Raw genomic sequence first — 15,010 nt, 5'->3', positions numbered from 1 at the left:
TTTGATCCTATACAAGGCTCACATTATAAATGTTCATCATGGAACAGTATAAATATGGAGAAACAATACATATATAAATCTTTTCAATGCAAATTTAAATTATCAGAAAAAAATATTTATTTATCATCAGAAAAAGTTATTTAACTTTTTCAATGCAAAATTAAAATTAAAATTACTATGTTTTATACATCTGAAGATATAAACATGAATATGAATTTTCTTATAAAAAATTGACTGAGAAGGATTTGTTTATGGGTATCTGAAAATGAGGAAAGTTAAAAAGGGCGACCCAAATCAGTGAATTGGTCATTCTAATGTGTTGGTTACTTTCCTCAACAATTCGTAACTAGCTGAAGACTTTATTTAAACCAAATAATTTGGTTCACACTTGGAAACTTTAACACAGAATTTAACATTTGTTTTTGTTCACCTGTTTCTTGAAAGGGACTATATTCATATTCAAACTCAAGTCACGTTCAAAAAGTTAATTACATTAGTTAACTTTGTTAATCGTGTGAGCTGCAGCTGTCTTTTAATTAGTTAATTATTTTGTAGAACTTATTATCTTTCCTAAAGTTTCATAAATAATCGGATAGATTTTATATTTGTTCATAGTGGTTGAATTTCAGGTTTAAAAGATTTTTTCTTTTTATATTCGAGAGCTTTATTTAATGTGATATTTTAATTTATTTTTTTTAATTCACTTTCTATTTTATTTTATTTAGTAAGAGTTAATATGATTGTTTTCATTAAAATCGACATTGTCAAAAAATACATGTCAATAATAAGATAATTTTTCAATATTTAACTTCTTTTTTTCTGTTCACTGCACATTTAAGACTGTGTTAAAAAAAAATTAACGAGAAACATAAAGAGTGAAAGGTTAGAAAAGTTTAGAATGATGACATCTACACCAATTTAACAGAAAATATCATGTTGACTTATTAAAAAATACGGAATTGAATCGAGGACAACAAAAATTAAGGAATTAATTTATCAAATATTGAGATAGAAAATTCATTTAAGCTTTTTCTTTTCTACCACACCGATGTAATTTTACATACAAATTACCAAAATAACAAGATTTAAAATTTTTTATGGATATGAACAAATTGACCTTATATGTCACAATTTCAGTGTAAAAAAGTTGTACATGTACAAATGACAGTTGTGACAAACTTACATGACTTTAGTTCAAATCAAAATTATTGAAATTGTGTTATTTCTACGCCACTTTAATGAAAGTTCAAATTAAAAAAAATAATAACAATAACCAAATTAATCCACTCAATTTTTGTTATCACCTAAAAGTCCCCGTGTATCAACAACAATAAAATCGTGTCACACGGCCACAACATTTTCATAAAATTTTTAATAATTTGTATGTAAATTTACAATTATGAACTGAAAAACCTAAGTTAGTGTCAAATAAAGGATGTAACACATGTATGAGTGATAATACTAGCTTGCGTATATGCATGAGTGGCGGAGCATACAAGGGGCAGCGGGTGCCACCGCCCCCCTCCCCAATTTTTTTTATTTTTTTTTCATTATTTTACATTTTTTTTAATATTTTAAATAATTTATATTTTTTAAATTAAATAATATTATATTCAAAATTAATAAAAATTAAATTAATTATTTTTATTTATTTTATAAAGTACAATAATAAATAATAAAATATAAAATTAAATATATAAAAAACAAAATTATTAAGATATTTTTTATTTTCTCTTTTAATTATCTTTTGAGTTTTTTATATGTTGTATTCTTCTTTTATGTTTATTTATTTTCTTTTGTTACTAAAAAAAAGTTAGGCATAAACTCAGTATTTATATTCTCATCTTTTTATATTTTCTCTTCCATTATTAAATAAATAAATAAGGTAACTTTCTGTTGTCTCACTTGATAGTAAACTATTTCTTTAACATTTAGTATTATTTTTTTATCTCATGACCTTTTTGTATATTAATTTTTTATTAATATAGAAGAAGAAACAATGTACTATGTGATTTTTCATAGTCAATTTTTAATTGTAACTTAATTATTATAGTTATTTTTAGTAATTATGTCTCTCAACTTTTGATTAGATTATGATAAATTATTTTTTAGTCTTAAACTTATTTTCTAAATAAGTATATTAATGAAAAATAAAAGAATAAATTTATTTTTTAAAATTGATAGAGAAACTACTGGTGAAGGTGAAAACATGATAATATGGTTATTTATCGTATAATAATGAAATGAAAGTTTGTGAATATTTTTTGAATCAAATTTATGTTAATAAAACGGAAGATGAATATTTTGCAGATAATATGATTATTTACATCGAAAAAAGTTAACTGAAAAATCTAATTATAATCAATTTCCATGAGTTTAAAAATGTGACAAAAACGATAAACATTTCTTTAGATTGTGTAATTTCTTTGATAATTATACATGTACTAGATTATGTATTCATTTTTATTGAATTAGTCACAAAAATATTAAATATATAAATTTTGAATATATTATTTTGATTCTCTCAAAAATTTTAATGATATAGATACATACGCCAAACAAGAACACGCCAGCACTTAATAGTATTCCTGTTTATAAAAATACAGGTGCAACTAAAAAGAAGGTGACACCTGTAGCATTTGAAGTACTCTAGCAATTAACTCTTGAATCGGAACAGAATCATATAAACATAAAAGTGTTTAAATATCTTATGTTTTGTTTTGCAGAAACAGCGACATGTTTTTTCGAGGTTTAAACTCCGCGAATAGTGGAGCAGATATGTGAGAAAGATGTTTTGAATTTTGATGTTCATAGGTTGGATGGTTGTTGAATCAACAAGTCAAAATCAAAAATCTTATCGAAGAGGAAAAGCTACAGTAAAACCTTATCGATCTCGCTACCCAACAACACCAATGTTCCCTACCAAAAATGTTGTCAACTCAAATACAAGAAAAAACACACGACAACAGCTACAGCAACAAAATTGCTAAATTTCAATTTCATGTTATGTGTGAACAAACATTTATTTATTATTGCATACTTCTTGGCTTAGTTATCATATACTGTATATGTATTCACTGTACACTACAATATATATCAATTTAACAATGGCTAACCAAAATCATTATATTTGAAGATATTTAAATAAGAAATAAAGGATAAATCTTTCACTTTGTTGAGACTTTGTATAATTTAACCCTTTGTTTTTACTTCGTAGTCCAAAACAAATAACCAATAGAGCATAGTTATATAGATGGTAACAGGATGGGATGAAAATAGATTTTATAACCGTATGAAAAGAATATCTCATCTTCATCCTTATATTTATTATAAAATTTTGGTTTTGTTATCATCTTCATTGGATAACAGATATATTTATATATTTATTCTTTTTTTCTTATTACTTTAATATCAATTAATTCAATTTTATAAAAAAATAAAAATTACTGTCCAACGAATACTATATTATCAAATAATATTAAAATGACGTATTCTTGATTTTTTAATGTCAAATATTTGAAAAAAAAAAATATAAATTTCAAATAAGATTACCGAAGGATAAAATTGAAATAATTATATAAAATATTACATATAAATAAAATTTCATAACATTCAAAACATTTATAATTTCGCAAGCTTTAATGAAAAAAATCGATGAAGTTAAAAAATATTTTTAAAAAATTATAAGAAAATAAATATTCACGTTTAATAATATTTCAAATGTTTACTTATTTCATTTTTCTAAATTTTAATGAAATATCTTTTTTATACAATAATAAATATTATAATACGTCACTTTTAGAGAACCTAGACTTAAATGTTTCATCTTTTAAATTTCAATAGGATAACATTAAATGATTATATTATAATAAATAAGATAGAACGTAATGTCTTTATATAATTGTAAAAGATAAATTACATTTATGATAAGAGTTAGAAAATAAAAAATTATAAAAAAACATCAAAATAATATTTTACATGATAAAAATAAAAATAAAAAGAAATAAAAATGATTAAATGTGTATCTTATAAACAATTTGAAACACCATTTAACAAAATAACATAGAGAAAAATATGTACACCTAAGAGTATGATAAAATGAAAAATACTTTAAAAATTTCAAAAAATTATACAAATATCGAATTAGTCAAAACCGTTGAGAGTTAATAAATATTATTTTAAAAAACAAAAGTTATTTTAATGAAATAAAAATTAAGGATAACATAATAAAGAAAATGTATTTTTTATATTACCTAATAATTGAAGGGTTTACACAATTGAACACTTAAAATTAAGACCTAAAAATATTTAATTATTGAAATTGATAATACATTATTCAAAAATAAGCACATGTAGGAAAAAAAATAATCAAGGTTGTGATAGAAGGAATAGTACCTTGGTTAGTAAATTTTGTGGATAAAAAACAAACCAAATAATCAGAATAGATAAAAAAAATATGAGTAATGAAAGAAAAGAAAAAGGATTTCAAAATTAAATATTAAAGTAATAATATATATATATATATATATATATATATTTTAAGTTACTTAAGAAATTATAAATATTTTAATAATTTAAAGATGGATGAAAATGATAACGATATGGAAACAAGGATGAAATATGTAAGTACACGTACATTTTTTTCATATTCAATTAGAAAAATTAGATATTAAACAATGTGATGATTCTATGTCAAAACTACAATAAATTTAAATAAAATAAACTTATTTGTCATCTACATAACAAAATTTCAAAATTATAGTGTTTTAGACGGATATGGAACAAATAGTTTTATAAACTTAAAAATCTACGAGTGTTTTAAAATATATTGCCATTTTTATAGTGTTATGTACTAGTATAATAATAATATAAAATTTCAAGAACTAAAATTTCATTTAGTGAAACATTGACAGGAAAAAAAACATGCTCCTAATTCTAGAGACCCGAAATGTCATATGTTGGGGAAATTTGTACATTAGAATATATTTTGGAGTAAATTGTCCCAGTCAAATGTCCAAGACTCTCCACAAAAAAATAAAATATGAATATGAATGTAGAAGGGAAATGTTTAACCTTTTCTCTTTTGATTTCATCAGGAAGGAAGCTTCTGGTGTTAATGGTTATCAAACCGGTGGACATATGGACATGGTTGTTTAATTGGGCTACATCAACATTTCATGGCGTCACCGTTAGGGATGATGCTAGAATTCGTAGAATATGGGTAATAGTTCTTCTGTATTTAATTTATTGATAAATATCCATTTTGATTTTATATTTTGTGAGGATATGTTATGTGAGTATCTATATTTTCTTTTATATCTACAAATACTCGGAATATTTTTTAAAAATTTAAAATATTTAACAACATATTTTAACCATAAATTCAAATAAAATACAAAATATAACATTCATAATTTTAAAACAAAGTCCAAATAACCTTTTTAATTTTTTATATAGTGTTGAATGACAAATAAATGAATATTTTTTAAAACTAATAGAAAATAACTAATGCAAAATCAATGTGTTAATATTTTAATCATGTTTTTTTTAAAAATTTTTTAATTTAAATTATAGTATAACAAATACGGATATCCATGAGTATAGATAATATGATATTTGTACCCGCTATATTAACACAAAAGTATACAAAATTTTCGTATCTGTTACTCACAAGTATTCATTTACAACATTAATTCTTTATTTGTCACGAATTTTATCCACGAATATTTACAATAACGAATTTTTGACCTCCTTTGTGACCATATCAGTCTTGTTTGTGTACAAAATTAGAAGTACGGGTCAAGTACTCATGAACTAAAGTATAAGTTAGTTAACAAAAATCTTTCATCCAAAAGAAGGAATTACTGTCTTCTTATATCACATACCAAAAATAACACCATTCTACGTCACACATCCTGCCAAAATCTAGGTGCCTCAAATTAATACATACTTCATATGTGTTCAGAATTTTATTTTCTACAGTTGTCGGGACAATGTATGATTTGGGGCCAACTTTAGACCCACTTAACCATTACACCAATTTCATCGACAAATGGCCCATATCCTTAATTATATTTTATTAACATTTATGGGAAATTTTACTTCTGATTAGTATTCTAATTAGTGTTTTGTTATCTATCTTGAAGTATAAGTACATTTTTTGGTTACTTGTATAATACATTTTATAATAGCAAATATGTATCTCTTTTTTTCATCTTTGACAGTTTTATTTATTACTAATACTTTTGCCTTAGTATTATAGTAATTCTTAATTATATCTTTGACTAGATATATGACAAATGTATCAAACATATAAGTAATTTTGTTCAGGTGGAATAAAATTACATCGATAATAAAATTCATTCTCTAAATATTTCTTGCAATGCAACATTCCTAATTTAGACCAACACTCGTTATTTCATGGAAAGCTTGAGTTAATATTGGTAATGATATCAAACGAACAATCAAATATATTCAAATAACGAGTATATTCAACTATATATCAAATAATTAAATATATATTAAACGTTGTACAATCAACATCTCATATTAATTGGGAAAAGAAAATGAGTATATTCAAATATATAATGGAGTGAATTGTACTATCAAATGCTAAGAGTAAATTAATAGTAAAATACAAATTGGAATATAGAAGAAAATCGAAGAAATACTGTAGTAGCAATCAGTATGTATTGTCGTGTTATTGGGCCTACATGCTCGTATTATTTCCCCGTTGTTGTACTAGTGCCCTGTACGTAATTACGAACCCAATTTTAGTCCATAAAATATTGTACATACAACACTGGGCCGAAATTGTAGGAATATCAAATTATTTTGAGAAATTATGTTGTACATTGTTTTTACATCATATCAAAATAAGAGATACTAGGAGAAGAGAGAAGTATAATTAAATTTATCTCGAAAGAAAATTAGAGAGTCATTTTATAAAGAAAGATTTTGAAAGAAAAAAAAGGAGAAGAATGTTTTAAAACCTTGGGAAAGATATATATACACAAACATTTACAGTTAAGAGATTGAATTGAATTGAGATAAATTATTTTTAATGATTGTGAAACTGAATTAATTATTTAAAAGATAAGTTAATGGCTTTTTATTTTCGAACTATATTAATGTTAAAACACTCTGGAGAGCTACTATAAGGACCATCATATCCTTGGATTGGAAGATTGAAATAAGGGTTCACCGAAAAGAAATTAAAAAAAGGGAAATATGGATTAATAAAAAAGTTTCTTAAAGTAAATTATTGATGTTTGAAATTTAGCTTTTGGAATATGTTATTTGATGAAGTTTCTTAAAACCCTCTTTTTAGTTTGAGACATGTACGATATTGTAGGAAGTGGGATTTTGTCTTGTCAGTGTAAATTGACTGGGACATAAACTCTGACAACCACATAGGCCATCAGCATTATAAATTTGTAATGAACAATTTCAGCACAGGTCGCAATCTAACTTATCAGATTAAAAACTGTCCAACAAAAGCTGTCCATAAACTTTGTCTAAGTTGAAGGTGTCACTGGAGAACAGGTCCCATCTGTAAAAGTGCACCACTGTTTCCTTTCATCTACATATCTTTTCATTAAATTAGGTATCCTGCATTATTGTTTTATTTAAATGCACTTTCTCACTCCTACCAAAAATTTAAAAGCTTTGGGGCTCATTTATTCTGAAATTTTGATATTGATTAATCATAAATAAGGCGTTTAGAAATTAATTTGAACCACAATTATATTGAATCGTGTTCACAACGAAAGTGATCATGTTTATTATTTACCAAAGCAGCAATTAAGGGCACTAACTAAATAACATACATGGTCCATGCAATAACAATACTAATTATTATTATTATTGTTATTATTGCCCCAAGTATCATATTCAGTGATGATTTAGGAGTCGTTTATATAGCTTGTTAAAGGTGAAACATTGTATAGTTTCCGGAAGAGTCTAGAAAGTTAATAGGAATTCATAATCCTAAAGACATTGCTGTTGGCTTTTGAAAATGGAGAAAGAGTTGGTTATGGAGATAGGCCATAAGAAGTGATGGTTTATGATCTTCATGGACCACCTGCTTTCGTGATTCTGGCAAGCATAAGATGTGCTTAGGTGATTTGTGGTTTAAGTTATGCGTGCAATATAGGCTGGGGACAATTAGTTGTATTTATTTTGATTGATTAATGCGTTCCTGTGGATATGATAATATTACGTATGTTCCAAGTAACAAGGGATTGTATCGGAAAGAAAATAAAAAAGAATTACATTATTACTGCCTCATATTTTCATCTGATTGGGTTACATGAATTTCATGGGTGCACATGACGGCGAACTGGCTCGCAGAAATTAGACACCCATCAGTAAAAAAATTGGGAAGAAAAAAATGAAGAACTAAAATGTAATTTGACCTTCGTCAGAAATATGATCGGAAGGAATTTGGCCAAAGATGTCAGGGCAGGAGTCCCAGTTTCCTCTTTGTCGGGCCTCCCAGTATCCTCCAACGTAAAGGTATGTCCCGCTCGCCTTATCCTTCGCAAACCACCGTGGTTTCCAACCACTCTCTTGCATCTTCCGAGCCTGAATCACATTCAAACAATCAATTAATCACTATCAAATAAGGATATGATAATATCTATAGCATTTCATTTACTTCAATTTCCTGCCCACAAAGCCAACTCTTGTCAACATTATACGCTATTTGCATAAAATGAATCATGAACTTGACAATAATGAACGTGTGATTTAGAGCTGATTGAGGAGCTATAGTCAAAACTAGCAAAAATGGTAAACTCACCCTCTTAATCTCTTGTTTGATAATTTCTTATCAAGAGTTCTTTTGCCTAAACTAGAAAAAAGAAAGATTGAAAAAAATATAGAAAATTGTTCTGCCTTCAGGAAAGCTAAAAACAAGTTGAACACAATCTACTCGAACCCTTTCACAAAGGATGTTAGAAGCATAGAAAGAAAACTAATCAGATCTCTCTGATTACGGGGCTGCAGGTAAAACCACAACACCAAATGTTACAGTAGGTAATATGAAGTTGGCACCTGTCGCTGCCGCTGCTCTAGCCTTAACTTTTCTGAATTTGCCATGTCATACTCCCCATTTTCCAAATACCTCTGGTCTGGCCTTAACCTTGAATCTGTAGGTGGCAACTTCTCCTATATAAAACCAAAAGGTAAATTAATGATCAATGTCTAACAAACGAAAAAATCACAAACAAACTCAAAGATACACAAATGTGCACAGTGAGATATGGGACTATTTTGTTCCTTCTTTTGGATATACTTCGTGTTTGTAGAGAAAAAGTTAGTTTCCCCTTGTTATTGCGAGAACCAAGTGAGCTCCAGTTAAAGCATACACAACCAAGCACTACTAGCAGCGAATAATACAGTGTTTTTCCTGGACTTAGTACAAAGAATGGTAACATAAAAAGAGAATATGGTAAACAAAACAGACCTTCAAGCCAGGGGTCAGTTCGTTTAGTGTGATTGCAAAGCGAGTGAAGTTGTATCTAGTGGGAATCTTGGGAGCCTTGCTTCGCTTCCAGAGCAAACGGGCATCTGACAAAGATTCGTGACCTTTCCCTTTCCCGGTGTAGTCTCCATTAACGTAATGCATGCTTTCATCCCATTTTCCAAACAAAGTTGATACAGTTTTTCCGTTCCTATCTTGAATGATACCATGAACCTAGAGAAACAGATAAATCACAATGAGAGACAAGCCTCTGCAAAAACTTTCATATATCTATAGTGAGAGGAAAAATGAAAAGTCCAGTTAATAACAAAGGCCTCACTATTTTCCTTAAAGAAAAATGACCATATTGAGTCTATATAGTAGGACAACTAGGTCTTATACAAACCAAAAAGGATGAAAATTTAATACCAAAGCTAATGAATCTGTTAAATGTGAAAAAATAGATTCCATGCAACAGATATAGAGCACCTGGTGAGGATTTCGATCAATTATAGATTGTTCCTTGAATTTCAGTTTACACGAGTACTCTTGATTTCCCTCTATACGCATTGTACCATAGTGATCACAGTATAGTTTTCCCAAAATGAGATTGTATATTGATGTAGTAACCTGAAAGAACAAGACCGTTTAGAACTAGAACCAGAGCAGGATAGCAGTTGAACCAGATAATATATACCTTACTCCACTGGAAAACTTCTCCATCATCAAATTCCAAAGTCAAAGTACCAACAGGGTCAAGCTGAATTGATCGCCCCCAAAATTTGCTCTTTAGGTTGCTATCTCCCCAAAATTTCCAACCTGTACCCTCACAGTGACATGCTACAATCATAGGGTGATGACTGACCTGAGGGGAAGCAGAAATATTAATAATTTATGATAAAAAAAAACAAGTTTATCCCTTTTGTCGGACACCAAAATCCAAATTGCATTGTGTTCATAGGATTTCCATGGAACTAATGCACCCACGGTACATCTCTTATTCATGAAATAAATGGTGCAGTTTTTAAAATTATGGTCCTCCGTATGGGGGAAAGCTGTTCCTTTCTTAATTCAAAGCCATTGTCTGAAAGAAATTCAAAGGAGTGGTTCGTACATACAATTTCATCAAATAAACCATTCAAATAACTATGATTAAGACCTCAAAAAGGGAAAAAATGTCCCCACAGTAATTATCATGGTTTGATACTTTGCTTGACCCCCTTAACAAATATGTAAATTGGGTTGCATTATAAAGGAATGCTAAAGGGAGAATACAAATTATCGTGGTTTTATACAAATAACTAGCCAAGTACTTGGAAACTCGCCCTCAAAAGCTAACTTAAATACCCAAGTCGATGTGGGACTTTGTTAGACACCCCACATACCCAAGTGCCTATCATAGCACCGCCCCTGAAAGCTTATGTCATAGGAACTTTCAGGGTACGACACTTCACTCAACTTCCTTGTTGGTCAAAACCCTTCACCAATGTGAACCCTTTATATTATAGGTAGCCCTTTCTAAGACACGGACAACTACCTCTTAGGCCAATTATAAGTAGTCAAGCACTTGAGAAATTCATCCTCAAAAGCTAACTATTAACTGAGAAGACTCAAGAACTCAAATATACACGGAGCATCCCGTACTACCCGACGTACGACTTTTAGCCACCCCAAAATACCCAAGTTCTTATTATATAACTTAGCTTAAGTTGAAAATGGGTAATTTATTAATCACTTTACGGCGGAAGATTAGATCATACCTTCTCTGAGAAAAACCGAAGGCCTTTATCTGGATAGTGAGCCTCATATGTTTCCCCAAGTAATGGATTAAATGGTTTGCAAACTCTTCCTTCTGTTGCAGCATAGCCAGATACAGCAAAAGCCGCAACATAGAGAATCCTCATGAGGCTATTACCCTGGCATGGCATTTCCAATTAGTTAAAAGTGGCCAAATGCGCCCAATATTGCATTGAACTAGCCAGAAGCAAGAAAATCGAACTCAACACAACACTGAAAATTTTCTTATATCAAATGAAACAATAATATTTAAGCACTCAGATTTGCCTTAATAGTACAGAGAAATAGAGATCTGTCAGTCAGATTCGGACTTACCCTTCTTCCCCATTCATATGCTTGGTCCAAGAGATATGAGTACTCCATTTCCTCGAAACATTTTTGTAGGGAGGAAAGAGGCTCGTTAAAATAAACAGGAAGGCAAACTTTTGTTAGATCCTTCCCTATATTATCCTTAATCATTGACCACAGACTGACTCCTTTCTCTTTTTCTACAGGGTCTGGCAATTTCTTACGCCGTTTAACATGAGGGTAATTGGTTCCAACATATCTAATTGAAGGATCTATGTCATCCTCTGATTCAAATGCATAGAACCCTTCATCATCTGAAGAGAAGGATGACATTCTGTAATCAGACCCATTACTTTTAAAAGAACTGGACGACAGAATATCACGAGTATCAAAAAAGGCATTGTCATCATCGTCAGTTTCTTCCTCAGCAGCATCATTTCGATCATTGTCATCTTCAGATTCACTTCCGGTTCCTTCTAAATTAAAAATAGGAAAATAAATAAAAGTATAAAAGGCTTAGTTAGGGCATAACAATTGGTCAGCAGGTATGAGATATATGCACTACAATTCTTTAATTTATAAACAACTATTTGATATAACTTTAGAGAGAGGGGAGAGAGAGAGAGAGACAGGCGAAGGGGAGAATTTAGAAAAAAGCAATTTGAAAGGAGGTGGCATCTTGTATCATAGATAGATAGAGATAGTAGACAAATAATTCATGTTTGAAGAAAATGCATCACTAGAACAATGAGACATCTACACAAACGTGCTGCAAATGGAGAAGTCTTACCACTAAATTTTTCTTGCGCTAATCTTGAGGAAGCCTCTTCATCATTCCACTGTCTTTGGCTCTCATCAACTACTGTATTCTCCAGATCAACCTTTTCTGTCTAGAATAATACAACATAGATAAAAGTTCACTAATACACGTGAAGAAAAGATTTACAAAAATAAACCATTCATGTGCAAATTCAAATTGCAAATGAAACAGTGAATAACTTAATGGACTTAAATTGATGACTGTAACCCCCTATAATGCATGATTTGATAGACTTAATTTGAAAATATGTTAATAAAAGCATTCATCCTGTGAAGAACCTACCCATGACACAATATAATTGCGGTTCTTCACATTTGGTTAAAAGGAACTATGTTTTACATTCACGAAGGCAACTTGCAGGATCCAGATGACGGGAAAAAATAAACCTTAAACCATTCATATATATCTTGTCAGTCCAGAACAATCAAAATTTGTAACAGCCGCATTTTTCAGAGAAAGAGAAATGAACACGAGATGCATGCATATATCTCGAGAGGGTGACTCACTACAGCTCACACAAATCTATTCAAGGAGCGTTCATATTTATAACGTATATGTAGTAAGTCAGTAAGTTGAAGGTATAATTTATACCAGGATTCTGGTACGCATGACAAGGTCAATAAAAGTCACAAGATCAGCGAAAAGATCTTTGTAACTTTCATATACCCTACCGACTAACCATAACCTACTTCTCCTATCAAATATTTATATTTTGGAGATAATACGATAACAAACTACATAACCTCAACTATCCATGTTACTGAGAATAGATTCACATTCCGACGTGATAGAGTACACAATATTTTACTTTATACCGTACACCAATTTATGGTATTCAACTTTTCGGATGCGCTACTTTGAATTGTTACGAGGTGTTGGTTGGAGTTTTGACTAGACGTACCTCTAATTGGCGCAGAGTGTCAATGAGAATTGAGTGCTTCTGCTTAAGCAGCACAAGCTGGCTTTGCAGCGCCGCAAACTCAGTCCTCATGATTTGCTCACTGTCCTGAATAGTCCCCTCGCTCACTCCCTCTTCCATAAGCCGAAGTCTCAGTTTCTCCGTCGAAACGGTTACATTGTCCAACGGAGCCATCAACTCGCTGTTTGACATCCGGGGGAACATGTCCTTTACCGCCTGCAACGCCTCCGTCCACGACAGACGATCCTCACGCGTATCCGCCCTCAGGTGGAGCCTCTTCGTTCCGGTGAAAACCGAGAAGCGCTTGTCATCCGATTTGCTCTCGCGAATAGTCGAAACCTGCAAACTCAAGGCAAATAAATCTCATCGAAATCCCTAATAATTGAAATTAAGTAAGGGAGGAGTAGAGCTAGGTCCTGCCTTGAGATGGATTTCCCCAAACGGCTTTCGCACGTGCTGGCAGGGATAGGAATTGCGGTTGCGAGTTATCCTGCGCATGGATTCTTCGCCGATAACCATGGAGCCTTTCTCGGTTTCGGGATTCACGACGATCTTATCAGGTCCGTGAATCTTATAGTAGGAGAGAACGCCGTCTTGGAGTACAAACCATCGCGGCCGCCATCCTTTGCCGTAATTCACCCATTTGTACAGTATTCCAGAGATTCCGTTGCCAACGAGGTCGTTGATCTTCAAGTCCACCGGCTGCTCCCGCTGACTCCCGCTGTGGCTGTGCTTGTGGCTGTGCCGCGGAGCCGAATCGGATCTCACGGTGGCGGCGGTGGCGGCGGCGGCAGGGAGAGGCGGCATGGGGAAGTCCGCGAACGAGGGTTTCACTGGCGAGGCCTGGTCGGAAATGGCGGACACGCAGCAGAAAGGATGCATGTAGAAGATTAATATCGATATCACTGCGGCGAAAGCGTTGTTAGATGTCGGCGGCGGCTGTGGATGACGGCGGTAGGGATTTGATGGAGGTTCATGCTAAGCGCGATTAGACGATCAGTAATGGAAGGGGGTGAAGTAATTTGCGTGAGGCGAGAGGAAGATAAAAACGGTTATGAATAGATTAGAAGTAAAATAGTGAAATAATAATAATAAAAATAAAAATAAATAAATAAAAATGAATAAAAGAAATAGGTGAAGTGTGAAATGAAGGGGCAAGGTGGGAGTGAGGGGTTAGAATATTGGAATCAGAATTAGAATAGTAAATAAATGAATGAGTAATGAATATTGGAGAAGTTAAGTGATATATTTGTGAATGAGGAAGTTAAGGTGGGAGATGATGATGAGTAATGAAAGAGAGAAGTGTTTTTTTTTCCGGTGGGATGAGGTGGCAGCAGATATGTAGAGAGATAGAGAGAGACGAAAAACCGCTGATCTTGGAATTGGATGCCTTGGCTAAAGTTTTTAAATATTATGAGGAGGTTGGTTGAGAGGTGTGATCTGCGATCATGATTGACTCTTCTCAAACACCTTTTCCCTCTGGATTGAGGGGGTAATGATTGTCTGCAACGAGGATACAGGGGATAAGATGCCGCCGGCTCCTTCAGCTGCTGACACGTGGAGCTTTGACAGAAGGACGTGTGGACAATGCATTGGAGTAAAGGAGCATGGCTTGCACGTTTTGGAGGGAATTAAATTCAGATTTAGATAACAGAAAAAATGAAACCCCTGCCCAATCAAACCTTCCACACTTTCACCTGTTGAAAATATTTTGCAAAAA

The 15,010-nt window shown here is 31.4% G+C and overlaps 1 protein-coding gene across 2 annotated transcripts; it reads right to left on the bottom strand.

Moving 5' to 3' along the window:
- Positions 1-8,243: 8,243 nt before the first annotated feature.
- Positions 8,244-14,663, bottom strand: LOC114163165 (oxysterol-binding protein-related protein 1C). Of its 2 annotated transcripts, none has more exons than XM_028047298.1 (10): positions 13,711-14,663; positions 13,273-13,629; positions 12,342-12,441; positions 11,579-12,027; positions 11,227-11,382; positions 10,164-10,331; positions 9,956-10,096; positions 9,470-9,700; positions 9,058-9,171; positions 8,244-8,586 (listed from the first exon to the last, which is right to left on the bottom strand). In XM_028047298.1, exons 1-10 carry the CDS (start codon positions 14,170-14,172, stop codon positions 8,401-8,403), a joined length of 2,364 nt encoding a protein of 787 aa, XP_027903099.1. In that variant the 5' UTR covers positions 14,173-14,663; the 3' UTR covers positions 8,244-8,400. The 2 variants fall into 2 exon arrangements, with proteins under 2 accessions (XP_027903099.1, XP_027903100.1); XM_028047299.1 differs by having other exon boundaries at positions 11,579-12,024.
- Positions 14,664-15,010: the final 347 nt, after the last annotated feature.

Source organism: Vigna unguiculata, chromosome 9 (genome assembly GCF_004118075.2).
Source record: "Vigna unguiculata cultivar IT97K-499-35 chromosome 9, ASM411807v1, whole genome shotgun sequence".
Taxonomy (NCBI): domain Eukaryota; kingdom Viridiplantae; phylum Streptophyta; class Magnoliopsida; order Fabales; family Fabaceae; genus Vigna; species Vigna unguiculata.
This window is presented reverse-complemented; position numbering and strand designations above follow the sequence as displayed.

What these genes read in the sequence shown, in the direction of transcription:
- LOC114163165 (XM_028047298.1), bottom strand. Translation starts at nt 14,172, where the DNA reads ATGCATCCTTTCTGCTGCGTGTCCGCCATTTCCGACCAGGCCTCGCCA. An exon ending in TTGGGGAAATCCATCTCAAG is followed by an intron (nt 13,630 to 13,710) that starts GCAGGACCTAGC and finishes TTGAGTTTGCAG; the next exon opens with GTTTCGACTATTCGCGAGAG. An exon ending in TAGAGCAGCGGCAGCGACAG is followed by an intron (nt 8,587 to 9,057) that starts GTGCCAACTTCA and finishes AATGTGATTCAG; the next exon opens with GCTCGGAAGATGCAAGAGAG.